This window comes from Catharus ustulatus, chromosome 17 (assembly GCF_009819885.2).
Source record: "Catharus ustulatus isolate bCatUst1 chromosome 17, bCatUst1.pri.v2, whole genome shotgun sequence".
Lineage (NCBI taxonomy): Eukaryota > Metazoa > Chordata > Aves > Passeriformes > Turdidae > Catharus > Catharus ustulatus.
The window spans coordinates 8,576,588-8,595,330 of NC_046237.1; the positions used below are offsets into that span (position 1 = coordinate 8,576,588).

An 18,743-nucleotide genomic window follows, 5' to 3' on the forward strand; every position below is an offset into this window, starting at 1 on the left:
TTTAGCATGAATATATGGGCAACAGCAAACTGCAGTTAGCTGCTGCTCTTTCTGCAAAGCTGATTTGTAAATGTATTTTCTAGCATTAAATGAGAAAGAGCCCTGTTTTGCAATTGTCTGAATCAACAATAATCTTAATTATAAACTTGAAAAAAGCAGAGATACTCTCATTACTGTTTTTCTTTGGTAGAGTTTTAATGTATCTTTGAATTCCCATCTCTAAGTTCCAAGCTCACAGCTCCATTAGAACGCATCACACAAATTTTGTTAATACCAAGAATAACACAACTCTGACAAAGCATTTTAAAAATTATGCCTTTTGAAGTAATGAAAAATTATTTTCTCCTCCCTGTCCCAATATCCTCTGTTAGGCTCAAAAATTACTCTGAAACAAGTCTTAATAATAACAACATTAAAACTTTGAAAATGAAGTGCAAGAACAAATTGCAATATAAAATTACCTTCAGATAAGAAATCTGAGCAGATACCTACAGGGCATGAATCCTGAGGAAACAGCCCTGAGTAAATACCTGCTGAAGGGAAGCAAATGCCTTGCAGAACTCACCTGCCATTCCCTCAGCTTATGAGAATTGCATACAGCTTCTACTTTGTTCTTCAAGGATGTCCAAGTCACATCAATCATAAAAAAGAACAAACCCAGCAATCTTTTCGTGCTGTCAGCTGAAATTTGAGAGAAGGGAGAGGTACTTAGCAGTTGTTATTAATACCTGTAAAGTTGTCAAACGAATTAACTGGTTCCTATAATATATGTCTGTCTAATGCCAGAGTTCCTACTCAACGTGGGTGTAATTATGGGAGGAGATACCAAAATTATTTACTCAGAGGAAATGCATGCTCTTGAATCCCAAGACAAGAAGAACTTCCTACAAAGATAATAGGTGTGCCATGAATAAGTTATCTTTAAGGATGAGGAAATGGGGAGTGTGGTGGGACGTAAAAGCTCTCTGAAGGAAAAAGGAGCATTTCCTGATGACTTAACTTCCATGTTGGTTAATATCACTTCTGGGTTTGTCCAATAGCTGTGGGTTGGTTTCAGAGGGTTTTTTGGCCTAATATTATCTCCAATACCCTCTGATAAATAAAATTATAAGCTCCCACTAGAAATAAGTATCTGCTTACCTGTTAAGTTAGCTCCATATATTATTATTTCCCAAAATTTTTATTTCAAAAAGAACTCACAAACTTGAGTATTTTTTGTCAGCACAAACTTTAAGCCTGTCTATTTTAACAACGATTACTACATTTCTTTTTGGGTTTATGAATATATTTTTTTTGGTTTTGTACCATCACTTTGTAAAACAGTACAAGTAATAAAATGATGTAGTTTTGAAGAAGATTATCTGCTTAAGACTCTGCAGCCCCACTGATCATGTTTTAGCACTCAGTAAAGACTTAAAAATAAATTAGTCTGAATTTTAATTTACAGAGAAAGAAATACCAACTGAAATAACAGAAGTTAAACTCCAGCAGCTGTTTCTAAAGCTGATTTTACAAGACAGGCTTCTTTGTACCTTTTTCAGAAATTTTGTTTTCCTATTACAAAGACTAAGAGTAGTTACTAATATGACAGTCATGCTAGCCCTGTCCCAAAGACAAACACTAAAGCTTTCCCCACCAGGCAGAGTCAGTACATCTGGCACAGAACATCTCCACTTACATTCTAATTCAGCGGTTCTTCCTTCCCTTGGATGTTTCCAGGATGTTCAGGCTGTCAAGGCTTGTTCCGGGAATCACCTCAAATGGGTTTGATTGCTGTCCAGAGCTACTTCAGTTGGTCTTTTTCTCTTTTCCTTAATTCATATTCCTTGGAAACCATAAGAGCCACAAGCCTCTGATGTTGCCCGGTCTTCACACACAGCCCTAGTGACAAACCGCATCGACCAGTTCCTGAGTTCAGGCGTTCAGTACTTACAGTGATTGCCTCAGATGTTACACATTGCTCCCACTGGCATTTGACTATTTCCTTTCTTCTTCCTTGCTGCTCACACACGTAATTAAGTCTCGGAACACTTTTTCTGTCTTGGCTGCAGCCACCTCTTTTACCTCTGCAGGGCACGCCCACAGTGGTGCTCCCTGAGCCACCAGAGCCTCTCTGGGACTGGCCTACATCCCAAACTGGCACCTGCCAGTCTCACCTTCACCACAGCAAAGCAGCAGCAGCAGCTGTTGCAATCCCTTTGGAATGCAGCAGTCATGGTTCCTAAGTGACTAATGGTGTTTTCCTAGCCCAATTCCACCCACCCATCATCCAAAATGGTTCAAAATACTTTGTTCCTCTTTTTCCCTTGTATCAGAGTCTTGGAATTACAGTTCAATTTGCTAACTTTCAGAGAAAAACTTTTATATTTAATTTTTCTCCTTAATAATTTTGTCTACTGTTCATGTCCCCAGAGTAACTAAATCCATGTTACAATTGTTTTGTTACTACTTTTTGCTAAAAAGAGAAAAGCAGTATAAATTCTACAAAAAAACCACAAACCCATTGCAGAATCTCTTCCCTAAGTCTGTACTGTAGTATAAATTCTACCAAAAAAACCCCATTGCAGAATCTCTTCCATAAGTCTGTACTGTAGTTGTCTTTTACTTAGACCAATTAACTTCATGTGCAGGGAGTGCTGCTGGGGAAGGTCTGATTTAAAGGTTTCTCTCATTTCTGCTCATGCAATTCACTTGACTTTAGCACAATCTGGGTGTTTCACACACACAAGAGATGTAAAAAGAAGTTATTGAGTGTATATCTACATTCTAAACTCAAGGTTGTGCTTGAGCTTGAACTTCTGCTGTGGTTTAGTGTAGGTCAGAGAAGGCCACCAAGATGGTCAGGGGGATGGAGCTCCTCTCCTGTGAGGAAATCCGAGGGTTTCAGTTTCTCCTGCCTGGAACAGAGAAGACTTTTGGGTGGTCTAATTGTGGCCTGCCAGTACCTGAATGGAGCCTCCCAGAAAGATGGAAAGAGCCCAGCTGCAAGGGTGTGGAGTGACAGGACAAGGGGGAATGGCTTCAAACTGACAGACAGAAGGTTTAGATTGGGTATCAGGAAAAATTCTTCCCTGTGAGGGTGCTGAGGCCCTGGCACAGGTTGATCAGAGGAGCTGTGGCTGCCCCATCCCTGGACGTGTCCAGGACCAGCTTGAGTGGGACTCTGAGCCACCTGGTCTGGTGAAAAGTGTCCCTGCCCACACTGGGGGGATGGAACCAGGTTATTTTTGGGGTCCCTTCCAGCTCAAGCCATTCTATGAATCTATGATTTACACAATGAGAGCTCTTGGCTCTGGCAAGCTTTGAGGAACAGCAGGAGAAAAGAAAAAAGAGAAGGTACTGTGAGCTCCTTGTACAGCCTCTCTGTAGCTCATCCCATTTTATGTCCAGTGTGGTCCCGTACTGACACCCTGTGACTGGCAGCAGAAAGCCAGGGTGGCTGCAGGTGCCCTTCTGAAGCAATTTTGCTGGCAAAAGAACTTTATAACCAATCTGAGCCTGGGCTCCTCACCGGTGAGAAGTCAGAGTACCCTGCTCAGTGTGGGGGAAGCTGGGGCACAGAGCTCAGATTTTATTGCTTCCTGTCCCAACAGTGCCAGAGCAGCAGCTTGGCTTTCCATCCACTTCACCTACAGTCATTTTTAGTCACAGCTTGACCTATTGTTACAGTTATTGCCCATAAACCAAGTCACTCACTGGGCTACACCTTCACTGGAACCCATCATTTAGCCTGTACCAGTCCTCCCATAAAGGCTTGAAGTTTGCTTTTCTAACTCGAATCTGAGACTTCCTGCCTCATAGTCTATAGTGAAGAATTCCTAACTCTTCTCAAGTCAAAATACCCTCAGACTTAAGATTACCCTGCCTTTTATTCCCAAAGAAGGCTTTCAGCAAGTGCAAAATATCAGCCTGCTAAAATACGTACGCTGAGCTGGGCAATTACCCCAATGTGTTTGTTGAATGGCTCTCAGACTGGACACCACCCAAATTCCTGCTGAACATTTCCTATGCCTCATTTGGTCACAGTGATTTACCAAAAAAAAAAAAAAAAAAGAAAAAACAAACAATCAACCCCAAGGAAAATGTCAGGACAGATTTTGTAGCAAAGAAGACAAAGCTAAATGACATAAATTATGGAAGTCATCCTCACTATGTTGTAGAATCACAATTCCAATAGGAGAAACACTGCTTTGGATGTGGCTTTCAATATTTCAATGGATGAGGCTTTCAGTATGTAACAATGAGTTTATGAATGTGTGTGCAGAGCCATCTGGAGCCAGGAGGAATGAATTCCAAAGACAGACAAAGTCAAAGAGTCTCTAAGTAGAAGGTAAAATGGTGTTTTTTTAATAACACAGATACTCACAACAGTACATTAACAATCAACCATTCCTTAGTTTATTGAAAATTAAAATGTAAAATTGTAATGATATGATGTTGGTGACCCTTTATCAGAGGAAGTGAAGATTTGTTTTGCTGATTATCTCATTGTTTTCTATACAAGATTTGTTATCACATTTTGTTCAGTTTATACACACACAGACCTCTCCTTGTATATCTTCATGTTAGTTAATCACATTTATCACCTTAAAGGTCTTGATATCTGCAAATTTATCACAGGAGAAATTAACAACGAGATATTTGGGACCCGCCTCAGAAGGGATAAGTTTAAACTTGGTGCTGGATTTCTCACTGGCTTTCAGTGGTGGTATCCTAAAAAAAAGGAAACAGAGGAAAAATGTAAGTTGAAAACAGGCTTATGCATCATACTTCAGTTTCTTCACTAATCATCTTCCATCTGGAGTAAGAACTCTTATCACTTCAAAGTTAGATGGCCATGAAAAGACCACACATGGCTTGGCTCTCTGATAAGTGATTAAAGACCCAAATCCATACATTAAAGGCTCTCACAAATTCATTATGCAACAACCCAGATAAGCCCACAAAGGGGGACATAATCATGTGTGAGATAAGATTTCATGCAGAACAGAGGGTGTAAGACACATCACTAAATCATTGCAAAATAATAATCTGAGGCCATGAAGAATGTTAATATCAACTCTTGAATTGGAATGGGTTGTAGCACCAAGAAAACCTCAGAGTTTACAGAGCAGGAAATTCTGAATGGAAATTAAAATATTTTACACCAGAGTGTTTTGTAAGTCTTGGAAACCTGTGAATGTTTATCCCTTACCCTGACATATTGTCTTGTCTTGCCTGAGGATAAAATTGTATGGGTTAGACAACATGAGGCTGGTAAATTCCCTCAGGAGAGCTTATAAATGATGGGATGAACCATTCCTAATTGCTCAAGTGCAAATGGCAATGTTAAGTTGCTGTGTTTGTTTGTGTTTGTTTGTTTGTTTGCTTGTGTATATTCCTATATCCCAGGTATTTTTCAGAAATAACTGCATTTATGAGGATATGTTGAAATTTTTGTGCAATTTCTTGTTTGTACAAAATGAGGAACCGTCTGAAAATTTATTTTTTCTGTTTCAATTATGAAATACTGAAGGAAAAAGGGCAGAAAAAGATGCAAAATTACCAAAGCAGATAATAGGGAACTGGGATCTATAGTAAAAAAAAAAATATTCCAGTCTTCTCAATCACTATCTCAACATCATCAAATAGTTTCTTGACTCTGTTTATTGATCTCCTAAAGTAATTATTTTTTAGACTTCTGGAAGCAGTTGTGCCTGTGGCTTCCTTATTTTGGAAAAAGCTGCTTGTCATGGTTTAGTCTGTTCTGCAAAAACTATCCTGCTCAAACTGTGATCTGCTGTGTCTGGAACATGGAGCAGATCTGAGTTTGTGCTTTTCAGAGGTCCCACCCTTTGAGATCACAACCTGAGTCTAAGCAGTGTTAATTTTTGTTCTCAAAGCTGAGACAGTGCTGTATCTGTTCTTTACATGTATTTCTACTTGTCAGATATAAATACAATTTATTTACAATGCTTTACACCCAGATTGGCACTTGCAGTCCATTTAATAAAGTGAAAAAAAAAATCCTGGTTGATATATGTTGTAATTTGGGTAAGCATGGACAGAATAGTTGTGTATCCTATGGCTGGCCTTTGATCAGAACAAGAAGGTGCAGGACAGACAGCCTCAGCAACATTTACAGCTTGGGTAAGCATGATTTTTTTTTTCCTGGAAATGTGTGGTCCTGCAAGATAGGCAGGAAAACAAGTTCTGTCCAATTATGAGAGCAATTATTTGACCTCCCAAACCATGGAGCCAAAGCCCAGCCTAGATGAAGAGCTGGTTCTCTCTGGGTGCTTTGTTATGTTACACTGAGTGGCCTCCCAGGTTACAGCAAGAAGAAAATGCTGTCTGATCCCACAGTTCAGCTCCGGCTCACCATGCCCACATTCCTGCTCTGTGTCTGTGGCAGCAGAGGGACACATTTCTGGTACTCACTGTAACTCCAGGACTCCTTGGAGCAGGTCACTGCCCTCCACCTGCAGCACGCAGTCCTTCACCTCCGCGTTGATAGGATTGGTAAATGCCACCTCCACAGCCACCTCCTTGTTCACTTTTGCTTCACCAAGAACCTGGGCAAAGAAAATGCTTGTGAGGCCAGGTTCTCAGTGTTCTTTTCTATCTGAGCCTTTTCAGAAGAGGAGATATTGTGAGAGGCTGTGATGAACCACAGCAGAATGTGAGCAGAACATTTCTTTCAGGGAAGGAAGTGCTCACAAAGAACTCTCCCTTTTCCCTGCCACTGCAGTCACAGCAAAGGGAATATACCTGTATGTCGATGCCAGGATTATCCAGGGTGATGTTTCTTTTCACAAGCACTTGAATCCCATTTTCTACATGACATAAAGCTGTGACCTGGATTGTTTTGTCTGTAGTTAACTGCTGCTGGTATTCAGGATACTTTATCTTAATGGGAAATTGTTTTTCTGGAAGGAAAAAAAAAAGGAATTGGTACACACTTTTGTAAGCCCACAGAGCGTCATATCTAACATTAATATTTTCCTTTTATGCTGTGATTAGACTAGGAGGGCCTTCAGCTATCACTGCCAAAATTAATCCATGCAAATCCATCGGTTTGCTTTAGATAGATAGTGATTTCTTCAATGCTATCCCTTCTCCATTCACTGCTACTCTATTGCCTGGCTTGCTTCCCCCCTATTGCTCTGAAAGATGCAACAGCTGGAGTTTAAGGAGTTTACTGGTGCCTCCCCAAAAGTTAAATTACATATTAAAGAAATGAACTATTATTTCTGCTTCTTGCTCATGACTTGAGGCCTAAGATTACTACAAGACAGTATCAGTTGTGATTCAATGATCTTTCACCTCATGTTGGAGATGCTGGCATATCTCTTATCCCAGGCTCCTAATGGTAACATTTTCCAAAATGGGAAAAGCACCTGAGGACATGATAGTGTGAAACATGCCTTGTTAATGTATGTGTAATGTAATATTTTTCTCAGCCTTTTCTATGTAGGGATTTGGGATTGCAGTTTGTTAGAGCATTTTTCCCCCAAGCTGACCAGCCTCCAATGCCCATTTACTGATAAAACCATTATGATTAAAAGGTACTTGAAAATTTACCTTCCTTTGGGGCCAGAGTGACAGATAGGGAGTCCTTCCAGATCTGACTAACTCGTCTTCTGGTATAGAGAGTGCTCCATGCAGTCATCTTTACATTTACAGTCTTAGCATCAGATTGTAAATTTTCAAGAACCAGAAGCAGGTCGAGATCTTTGCCAACTTCTAAAGAGCCAGCCACCTTGAATTTTCCTGAGATGTCAGGCTTCTGTTCAATTTCCTCTCGTTTTGGTGCTGTAGGATCAAATTTATCCTCAAGTCCCAGCTTCTTCCGGGCTTTTTTAAAAATTTCTCTTTCTTTTGCAGAGCCTGTCAGGGAGAACCATGAAAATGATCCTCAACAGTTAACATGCATCTTTTATTTCACCTGGCTGCTATACACAAACCAACCAGGACTTAGTGTCTGTACTTAAACTAAGCACACTAAAACTCTGTTTTCCACAGCCATACCTCTTTTCCTGGATCTGCAGTCAGTAACATCACTGTGCTTTCAATAACATTTTTTTAAACATAAAATCTTAAGTCTAAAGTTTCTCTTTTCCCATTTCTGTCCCTTTCTATGGCTATACCATTTAGAAATGTGAATTCTTATTTGCCAGCACAGAGAAATTTGCCAGATGTTGGGGAAGGCTGATGGCACTGTGTGGTGGGTTGAGTCTGGCTGGCACCAACCATCCCCTGAGCACCTCATCCCCTTTTCCATAGCAGGGGAGAAGGCTCCTGGATTGAGGTAATGACAGTTTAATGACAGGAAAAGCAGAAGGAGCAAAGGAAAAAGAGAAACATAACATGGGGATGATCAGACCCAAAGGACTGAGAAGGTGCTGTGCTTTTGCACCCTTTGAAAGAGTTGCTTTTCCTGGGCCTAAGTGCTGAGCTTCAGTTCAGGTTTCTGCAACAGGCCTTTTATCCTTCAGACAAATAACTGAGCTGTAGCCTAATTCTCACTTAGCAGAGGCAGACAGTGCATGCCAGCAACAGGCAGATGGAACGGTGAATGCTTTATTTGGAGACACTTGGACTTGACTTATTTAGGTTCCAAAAAACAAATCCATATCAGAAAGGGCAAGGCAGTTGTGGGGTTTTTTTTACTCAGTACCTTTTCTCCCCTTTCAGGTAGGAATTGACTAAATAAAGTATAAGTTTTGCTCCTACTCTATAAATGCACTAAGAATCTCCTAACTGAAAACTTACATATTTTTGGGAATGAAGCTATGTGATCAGAAGAACCAGTGCTTTTGTTTACCTTCCTCATATTTATAATCCCTGGTGACATCTACACGAGCATCTCTACCAACTGCCTTTGTACTGATGGAGTCACCAATTTCTGTAGACTTAGAGAATATCAAAGTTTTCTTTCCAGTTGCAGAGTCATAATTCCAGTACATGCAGTCTGCATTCACTTCTGCAAACACGAATGGGCCGTCGTAGTCCAGATCAACTTCTCCTTCTTTGATGGCATGCCGTGAGGCAGGACCACACTGATAAATTCCTACAGCAGCAAGGAAAAGGAATTTAAGCATGATCTTTGACAGTAAGCAGATTATTAGACAGATATTTATCACTGACTCCTGAACTGCCCAGTGCTGCTGTCCCATTCAAGCCCTTTCACCTACATAAACCCTCAGTCATCAATGGATCTTGTGCTTATTCTGAAAGTACAGATTTATATTACTGATTTATATTATCCCTTAATTTTCAATAGCATTTGATACCTACATTGGAAATATAGGAATTCCTGTAAAAACTGCTCCTGGAATTCTAGTTTCTTTCTTGACATACACAGATGATCTGAAGCTTTTATAATGCAACCAATCTAGTATTTTCTTCTGCAACTACTTCTGAGCAGGTTGACAAATTATTTTTACAATTATTTTACTTCTTTCCCTTCTCTCTAAAAGAGACTGACTTTATAAATTTTCAACATTATTCCTGAAATAAAATTTGTGTACCTCCACTTTCCTCTTGGGGAGTTGCATCCAGAATTTGCCATCCACTGTATGAGGGGCCCAAGTCATTTCGTGTAAACCAGCTTTCATTCCAGACATGGAAATTCCTGTGTGCAAGAATGAACAAAGTAAGCTACTAGTATGTATTTATGGATTCCTGTCCACCTCCTTTAACCAGCCATCTTAGTTACATGGATTAAATGCCTTTATTTGCACAGTTCTTATCTGAGACTCACCACTTCTACCCTGACCCTCACTACATTAAACAGAAAGGTGATGAAAATTGCATCATGGAATAAATATAAATGTTCAAGGGCAGAAAACAAATTTGTGAATTATACAAAATGCCTTGAGCCTATTATTCTCCAAAACCTTTGAGCCCATGCACTTCCTTAGGTTTAGGTTTAGGTTTAGGTTTAGGTTTAGGTTTAGGTTTAGGTTTAGGTTTAGGTTTAGGTTTAGGTTTAGGTTTCCTTCTGGCACAATGCTGCCGTTATACATGTCACTTGTAGGTAGAAAGGGCCCAGAACAAGAAGGGGAGTAAACAAGGCAAAAGCTGAGGGACTGCTGCTGCCCTTTGCTGAATGCAAGCTTGTTTGAACTGCATTTGATGCTAAATAAAGGCAGTAGTGACATTAATTTCACTGCAAGTGATGCCACTGCAAGAAAGCTGGTTCTGTTAAACTTTTACAGTTTAGTATGAATTGGTTTTGAAGAATAGTTTCAAACTAGATGAAGTCCTCACTGTTTGATACATCCAGTGCAATATTGCACATTTTCAGTCATCTGTGGCATCAGAAGTGTAATTTTGCCTGCCCTGGCTTCAATTAGCTGTTGTAATTAGTGTCACAATTCTTTGTTTAACTGAGAGAGTAAAAACACTAAGTCTTGTAGTATTATTCTTTAGTTTTTTTTGGTGATCCTCTGTGTGTGTGTAGTAGTTTTTAAGGCAATTTTTAAGAAGATAAAACATTTGTCATTAGAATCCATGCTCTGCACCTGGAGACACCATAGGCATTGATAAGCTCTACTGTTAAATATTGAGCCTTACCACACACTGTCAGCTCCCCTCTCCAAATGATTTCCATCTGCATCATAATACTCATCCACTCGCAGATTTCCATCTGCGTCATGGGCAGAACTGAAGTTTGTAATTGTACGAGTGGGAATCCCCAGGCATCTCAGCACTAAAGAGTGAAGAGAAAACCACAGTCAGGAGGCAGAACAGTAATTTCACGATTATAAGCCGCACCTGATTATAAACTGCACATTACAATACAGAGTGTGATAAATGGTATCTGTTCTATCACCATCTTTGAGGGTGGGGGCAGTGATCCTTATCTCCGTGGGAGATATTCTGCTAATGGGCCATCCATTGAAACCAGGCAGGGCATTGTTCTTTATCTTTTCACAACCCATCCTTCCTCCAGCCAGTCATTTTCTGCTAATGGCCATTGAGTCCCACTGTGTGACTGATAAAATTACTGCATCCCATTGGGAGTTGCTCCAGCCAGGGGGAAGAGCCCAACATTTCTTACCAAGATAAAAACAGAGGGTTTGGGACACTAAGGTAGCCCCTTTCTCCACTGGACTCCAGAGGAAAACCGGATTTCTCCACATCCCCACTGGAGCTCCGGAGGGAAACTGCACCTTGTACAGGAGCACTGCTCCAACTGAGCCACATCTGTCACTGCAGGAGGATGCAGCCACCATGGAATGGGACTGCTGCCAACACCCTGCCTGACGGGTGTCAGGTTGTACTCTGACTTTGTTTCTTTGTAGTACTGTATTTCTATTTTAATTTCCCTAGTAAAGAACTGTTATTCCTAATTCCCATATCTTTGCCTGAAAGCACCTTGATTTCCAAATTATAATAATTTGGAGGGAGGGGTTTACATTCTCCATTTCAAAGAGAAGCTCCTGCCTTTCTCAGCAGACACCTGTCCTCCAAACTTAAACAGCAACTTTTCGTTCTTTGTCCATATATAAGCCGCACCTGATTATAAGCTGCATTTCGGGTTCAGACCAAAATTTTAGTCAAAATGGTGCGGCTTATAATCATGAAATTGCTGTATTTCTGCAGGGCTCATATAGCATAGTAATGTTTTCAAATGCTTCCATGTAGGAAGGATTATCAGTGCTTCTTTTAATAGAATCTGTGCAAGGTCAGTCATGTGTGTGACATAAAACATACCTGTAGTCAATACTGCTGCAAAAACCCAACACTGTCCATATTTGACAGGTTTGAATCCTGATTTCTTCCAGCTTTGCAGGATTTCAACACTTCCTGTCCAGCTGGTGGGATTTTTGCCACCCTCGTACTTTCCACTCCAGTTTCCTAGCACCACCCCTTGGTCATCATTGGCGTTGACCTGAGAAGACATTCACTAAATTTATGATGAGGTAAATTAGAACTTCACAACCTGTCTGAAAATGGCCTGGGAGTTACAGCAAATGTCATATTGAATTTGAGCCAACACTGCTCTCTCATCAAAAAGGGAAAGCTCACAGCAGGTTGCACTGGGGCAAGTGTGGCCAGGAGGCTGAGGGAGGTTGTTAATGCCCTTTAATTACCCCCAGCAAGGCTGTGCCAGGAGTCCTGTCTCTAGTTTTGGGTCTCTCAGTTCAAGGGGATGTTGAGACACCAAACAGGATCCAGGAAGGAGGGCTGCAAGATGCTCAGGGGTCCTGCAGCACTCAATCCACAGGGAGAAGTTGGGAGCACTGGCTTAGTTCTGTCTGGTTAAGGAGGGTGGGGGAAATGTAAAACCAGCTTACAACCATTTGAATGTGTGTTCTAACTATACCAAGAGGCAATAGCAGAAAGCTGTAGCTTGGGAGAATCATATTTGACACAAGATATTCCTCCAATTCCTCATTAGGAGGGTAGGGCAGCTCTGGACTGGTCACCCACAGAGGCCACAAAAGCTTCTCCCTTGGAGAATTTCAAAGCAGCCTGGCAAATCCATGGCTGAGCTGATCTAGTACCCAGTAGCTCCACTTCAAATGGGTGGCTGGACTAAAGCAGGTCCCTCAAACACCCCTGTCTTATACTTTCAGTTTGACTGCTGGATATCTAAGGGATAAGTCTCAGAACTACCCCAGAGGAGATAAATCTGGCAGGCTCAGACCAGATGAACATGTAGCCCATACCTCACCATCCATATTGTCTGGTGCATACAGCGGCCAAAAATTCTCTATGAAATGGCTTCATATTTACTTTCACTGACTGCTTTCAAAGGACACTTAGTGGGACACTTTTGGAAGGTGTTGCTTACCATTGCACTGAGAACACGGCCCAGGTACCTGGGGTCGTGGCGGTGAGACACATCAGTGACAGGATCCTGTCGGTAGTACAAGCTTCTGTCCAGGATGGACAGGCAAATGTTGAGGATGTCTCCTTGAAACTGTGGTACAGAAATAAATCAGTGTTTTGGAAACACAGATTGCTAAAAATCAGGATGCAGAGAGCCATATTAGTGTGGCATGGGGTTTTTAAATCACCAATTGAAGGGTTGCAGAGCTCAGCCAGGCATTACAATATAAAAATATGGCCACAACAAACTCTGAAAATCAGAACTCACAGAGCTTCTCAAAACTTGGAATCTGTGGACTTAGTACTTTACCAAGGTAAGGCTACACAGTGTTAGTGAAGATATTAATGATTCTGCTGGCTGCTCTTCCAAGGCGGAACAGGGACTAGTGATTTACAAATCCTCGTATTGATCAGTGAAACAGGGTTTGGCACAAATGCTGATTGCAACACCAGTCCTGCTCTTCAGAGATGTATGCAATGAACTCGAAAAAGCAAATGACCCAGTTCATGCAAAAACAATGTCTGGTGTTTCAGTGCTGCATTTACCTGGCCAAAGTTCCATGGAAAGCTGCTGATATGATTTTTATTGCCTGCAAAAATGATGCCAAACTCTTCTAGCACATATTCCTCACACTCAGCCTTGTCAGGCATGAACACATTATCACCTGAAAAACCGAAACAGAGAGATGTACAAATATGGCAGGCAAAATAGAATAAAACCTCGAGAGTCTTGCTCTCCATCCATAAGGGTGCTTGCAGAGCTCCACCCTTTGCTGTTCTTGCTGCTGTAAACAGATCTTGAAACTCAGAATCTTCTACAATTAGAGAAAGGGGTGGGAGGTGTCTGAATGAAGACAGAGGTATGACACTGCCAAATCTGACAAATGGTAAATATTACTTTCATCGTGGTTCTACAGAGGCCAGACACACTCCTTTAAACTTGTGCAGAAGTAGGGGAGTTCTGTCAAAAGCAGAACCTTATCTTTTAAAGCAATGAGCTCTCCAGTATGTACATGCTATAGAGCTGATTTTATGGACCAGAAGATCCTAAGAAACTGTTAGACACGTTTTTTTGGTCACTGATACATTATGTTGTCAATTTTCAGCTGCTACATTAATGTATAGATCAAATAGAGAAGCTGCAAATATTAATGAAGCTAAAAGCAACTTAGATGTTTAGAGGAAATTCAACATATTCATACCTGAAGACCAAGGGTTAAAGAGCAAAACAAAAGTGCCAAGAATTGCTGGAGAGGAGGTGCCACTTTGAACACTCAGCCTGTAGCGCCCAATGACAGCATTGTGTGGGCTGGAGATGGAGATGCTCACAGAGCTGGAGCTGCTGGACTGCAGAACTGCACTCCAGCCCTCCTTGCTCGCTGTGCTGGAGACATCAAACGTGGCCAGGGTCTTGGTTGTCTTTGAGGGTTTTGGACCTTTCAAGAAAAACAAATAACATTTTTTCCCAATGCTGTGCTGAAATAGAGATTTAGTCATCAATAAATTCAGCAGGGATGTAACCCTGCCAGCCCTCCCCTCAGGTGAATTTGTGCCATGCACTGGCAGCTGAAGGAAGCTGTGGCTGCTGGCTGAGGTGGGAGTAACACATCAAACAGCTCAACAGCTCCATGACTGTGGGAATAAGCACATTGGCTCGATTCTCCTGCTGCTCTGTAGTGATATTGGACCAGAAGAATGTCCTGAGGCAGCATTTACTGTCTCTGTGAAAGAACCTGGGGCCATACCTGTTTCTGCAATGAATATTAGGTTTTTCTCAGGCTGTTCTGTTCCATTGAAGGTGATAGTGAAGGCCTGTCCTCTCCTCACAACCAGTTCTTCACTAGAAAATTTACTTGTGTGGTGTTCTCTTGCATTTTCTTTCAGATTCCAGTTGGTACTTGGCTGCGTTGCAGCTATGAAAAAAAAGAGCAAAAAATCTTGAGGGTACATCCAAAGAGGAAGGAGTACAAACACACTCTGAAGAATTGCTTATTACTTTCTACAGGTAACTGGTACCCATGTGAGGCTTCCATTAAAATTAGAAATAATTTATATGCGAGCTTTTTTTTTTTATGAGACTCCATCTTGCATAGGCTGTTAGAGGCTATCTGCATAATTAAATATAGAATACTGTACTAAGGAAAAATCACAAAGGCATCTAAAAGGAGAGAAACCTGAGAGAATTGAATATTTGTGAGTTACTTGGATAAAAATCTGGCTGAACTCAATTATACCGTTCTGAGATGGTGTCACCCTAACAGAGGCACAGCCTTGCTGCCTCTGAATGAGAAATAAAGAAACCTGACTGGGCTGAGAAACACTTGTGTATTTTAAGCCTTGATGTGGTCTCTAGCCCCATTTTGTGTCACACAGCTGCCACTGCTGGAAGCACCTAACAGGAACGTGTTGATGGGCACTGGGCTGTCATTTGGCAGTGGGAGAGATGGCAGAATTGGAGAGAGAACACTCCTAAAATATGCTGTAGAATGCTCTTGCATGAGACCTATGGCTTCAGTCAGAGGCCAGAGAATAAACATCCAAGATTGGCTTGCATCTGACATCATCAGTCTGTGGAGGTATTTCTAGTAGGATGGTTTGATGGTTTAAATGAAGTATAGAATTGCAGAAGAAAACTATTTTTTCTTCCTCTGCGAAGAGGGAGAATAGGACGAATAGGAAAGAGTAAGAATGCAGTGCTTAGGAGCAGAAAATTGTTACCCTGTGCCATTATTGACTAAAATATCATTATCCTATGTTCAACCAGATTACTTAATGTAAAGATTTTTTTACAGCATGATCTTAAATTTACCAAATTCAGACAAGCCTTGAAATAACTACCTTGGTAGTTTTAGCAATGTAGTCATAGTCCAGATGTAGAGGAATGTGGTTTTTTTATGGTATTGAGAGTAGAAGCATGAATTATTTTTTCAGGAACATACCTACTATTAAAAAAAAATCCTCAGAAACTTAGCAGTGAAGCATATCTATTGTAGAATGAGCTCAGGGAGTTTTGCCATCAAAAAGGCAGGAGTTGGAAAAGCACCATGAAAACATTTTTAATAATTAGTAAACTGGTCTGTTTAATAATTTATATCTATAAATATTAGCACGTGAGCAAAAAACCCACCACAGCAACAAAGAAACTGCCAAAAACCCCCAACCATCCCAATTTTTGTATCCTCTCTGTCTTAGCTTCAGGTTTCAGCTTTCTCTGCTCATTGTAGCCTTCCTCAGCCTTTGCAATGATACATTCCCAAAATTCTGCTTTATTTCTTTCTCTTATGTCAGATCTGCCAGTCTGTCATTTGCACTTTTCTGACAGCTGCAAATAGCTGCAGACTTTCCCTTCCTATTTGCCAAATACAACACTTTAATATCAGTTAATACACCTGCACTGCCAAATCTCATTTTGGTAACCTTGCTTTTCCCTTGCACACAATAAGTGAAAAAATGCAATTCCTTTGAAAATCCTTCTGACTTTCGATGGAAGAATTTTCTTGCACTTTTTTTTTCCTTGGATCAAAACTCCTTAGAGAAGTAACAAGTGTGGGTGTGGGAAGTAACAAAGAGCATCACAGGATGGACTTTCCCTCGCTCACCTTGGCCCATATCTGATCAGTGCGTCCTCTGCAGTTCTGAACCTCCTCTGAAAGCTCCTGTGCTTCTGCTGGCTCAAGGAATGACTGCTGCCTTCCACTTCTTTAAAATCTCTTTGCAATATTTCCTCTGGGGGTGGAGCTTCAGAAATGTCTTTGCCCCCAGCCTTGAGCTGACCAGCGGGGCTTGAGGATTCATTTTTTATTCTTTTTTTTCCCTCTCTCAGTCCTCATGTTCTCATCTTGGTTCCTCGCAACTTAACATCTGAAGCTTGGGCAATATTTATTCCTAACAGTCTGCCACTTGTTAAGAGTTTCTTAATGTATTTAAAGTTGTAAGAATGTCAGCATTTAGCTGCTTTTCTTTCTGTTGCAGTGCTAAAGTTCTAGGGATAGCATAACTCCCTCTTGCAAAACACCATTTTTAATTTTTAAATACTTAATAGCAATATTTACAGGGGCTTTTTGTTTAAATTAATTCCCTAACTCTGTTGTTTTGGAGCTGCTTTTTTTCCTCTCCCTGCACTGTAGTAATTACAAAAAAATGACCAAGCTACTGTCTCTGCCCCAGGTCCAATCTGGGCCAAATCCAAAGAAATAATTCTCATTTATCATGTAATTGCTGTTTAACCCTGTTCAATAGACAAGCACTGCATGTCATATTTGCAGGACACACTACAGTGACAACAGGTAAGTATATTTGTGACTTGTGATAAAATATCTATCATTGCTTTCAGCTGGTGCTCTACTATTTTTTCATAAGACATCTCTGACCATGCTACTAGCAAAGCCAATTTATGTCCAAAAACTTCCACTTCAAGGAGAGTGAATTTTGCTTATGCTTTGCAGGTGGCTACACTTGGTGCTAACAAAGAGAGAGACTAATTCTGATACTTTTATGAAACTCTCTGTAAAATTTGATGAACTCAATGCACATCTTACAGATGCCTCTCAGTGATACCCATCATGCTGGACTGGACACAGCTGTACACATTCCCAAATTCATCATTTTAGTTGGCTAGGCTCAGTATTCAGTAGCCAAATTATTCTGTTTTCTGGTTTGGATCATGTTTGGAAAATCTAGAATTGGAACTTGCTCAACCCATTTCATATACAGACATGTTTTATTCATGTTCTTATAAATGGTGTTGTTGGAAGAAACAGTTTTTAACTTGCTATAGTTCAGACTGCTACTTCGACTCTCTGTTCATTAATTATATTAATCTTAACAGTGACCAGTTTTATAACTTGCAAAGCCCAACTGTGATTTTAAGGTGATAAGACTAATTTTTAAATCTGAAATGTCTTAGAATTTGATTAGAGTTTTTTGATGTTAAGACATGCTCTCCTATCAATATTTTTAAACACTGTTAAATGTCACACGAGCAATTTTCAGAATAAATTTAAGATTTCAGCCTATCCTTGGACACAGCAAACCGTTTTTCTTTGATAGGAAGGTTAGTTACTGTTGGAAGAGAAAGAACAGTCCATTTATGCTGGCAGACAGTATGTCAGGAAGAACAAGTTGTGGCTGTTGTGTCAGCTTCTGGTGTTTATTCCCAGCTCTGCCTAAGTTGCCTTGCGGGCCTCTAGTGTGCTTTGTTTGTGAAAACAGATGCATGATACATACTGGACCTTTGGATTAAAGATTATGGGCAAAGGTGAGAATGAGGGTTAAATTAATGAGAAATATTAACACTAGTCAGAACATGCAGCTAGTCAAGCATAATGCATCTGACCCAGGCAGCTTCCACACCAAGCAGGGTTTGCAGAGCTTCAGGGGTGGCTGTAAATGTAGGGACTGCACAGGCAGCTGCTTGAAACTCTGTGGATAGCAAGAGAAGACTTTTTTGGACCTCAGAAAATTGAAGCTATGAACCACCTCAGTATATTGTTTCATATACCCAGAAGAAGCTATATCAGAATCATCTTTTGCAGACTGGTCCAGTCATACAATTAATGACATCCTTTTCCAGTAATACCCAGATTTTTTCCGTCACCTCAATAACTGTTAAAGAGATGAACATATAGGACTAAGAGTTTCAGAACTGAAGAGTGAAGGACATCCTTGTTAACAGACAAATTCCCCCCAGTAAACTCCTTCCTTCTTTCCAATGTTTTCTTTCACACCAACTCTATGTGAACCCACAGTGATACTTGAATTTTATGAAATGTCACCTATTATTAATTGTGCTTTTGTTCAGGGTGGGAAATTGGTACCTATAATAACCTATCTGCTCCTGCATTCTCTCTGAGCACAGCTCTTCTCTAACAGATCCCTACAGCATCATGCTGCAGCCATGTGGCCATGACTCACTGGAC

General features: G+C 40.7%; 1 protein-coding gene across 1 annotated transcript; it reads right to left on the reverse strand.

Annotated features, from left to right (window-relative positions):
• Window positions 1–4,522: 4,522 nt before the first annotated feature.
• On the reverse strand, window positions 4,523–16,435 carry LOC117004291 (protein-glutamine gamma-glutamyltransferase E-like). Its single transcript, XM_033074984.1, has 13 exons — window positions 16,425–16,435; window positions 14,571–14,738; window positions 14,028–14,261; window positions 13,372–13,490; window positions 12,788–12,916; window positions 11,704–11,881; window positions 10,561–10,696; window positions 9,513–9,616; window positions 8,807–9,052; window positions 7,564–7,869; window positions 6,751–6,908; window positions 6,421–6,554; window positions 4,523–4,713 (listed from the first exon to the last, which is right to left on the reverse strand). Exons 1-13 carry the CDS (start codon window positions 16,432–16,434, stop codon window positions 4,566–4,568), a joined length of 2,070 nt encoding a protein of 689 aa, XP_032930875.1. The 5' UTR covers window position 16,435; the 3' UTR covers window positions 4,523–4,565.
• Window positions 16,436–18,743: the final 2,308 nt, after the last annotated feature.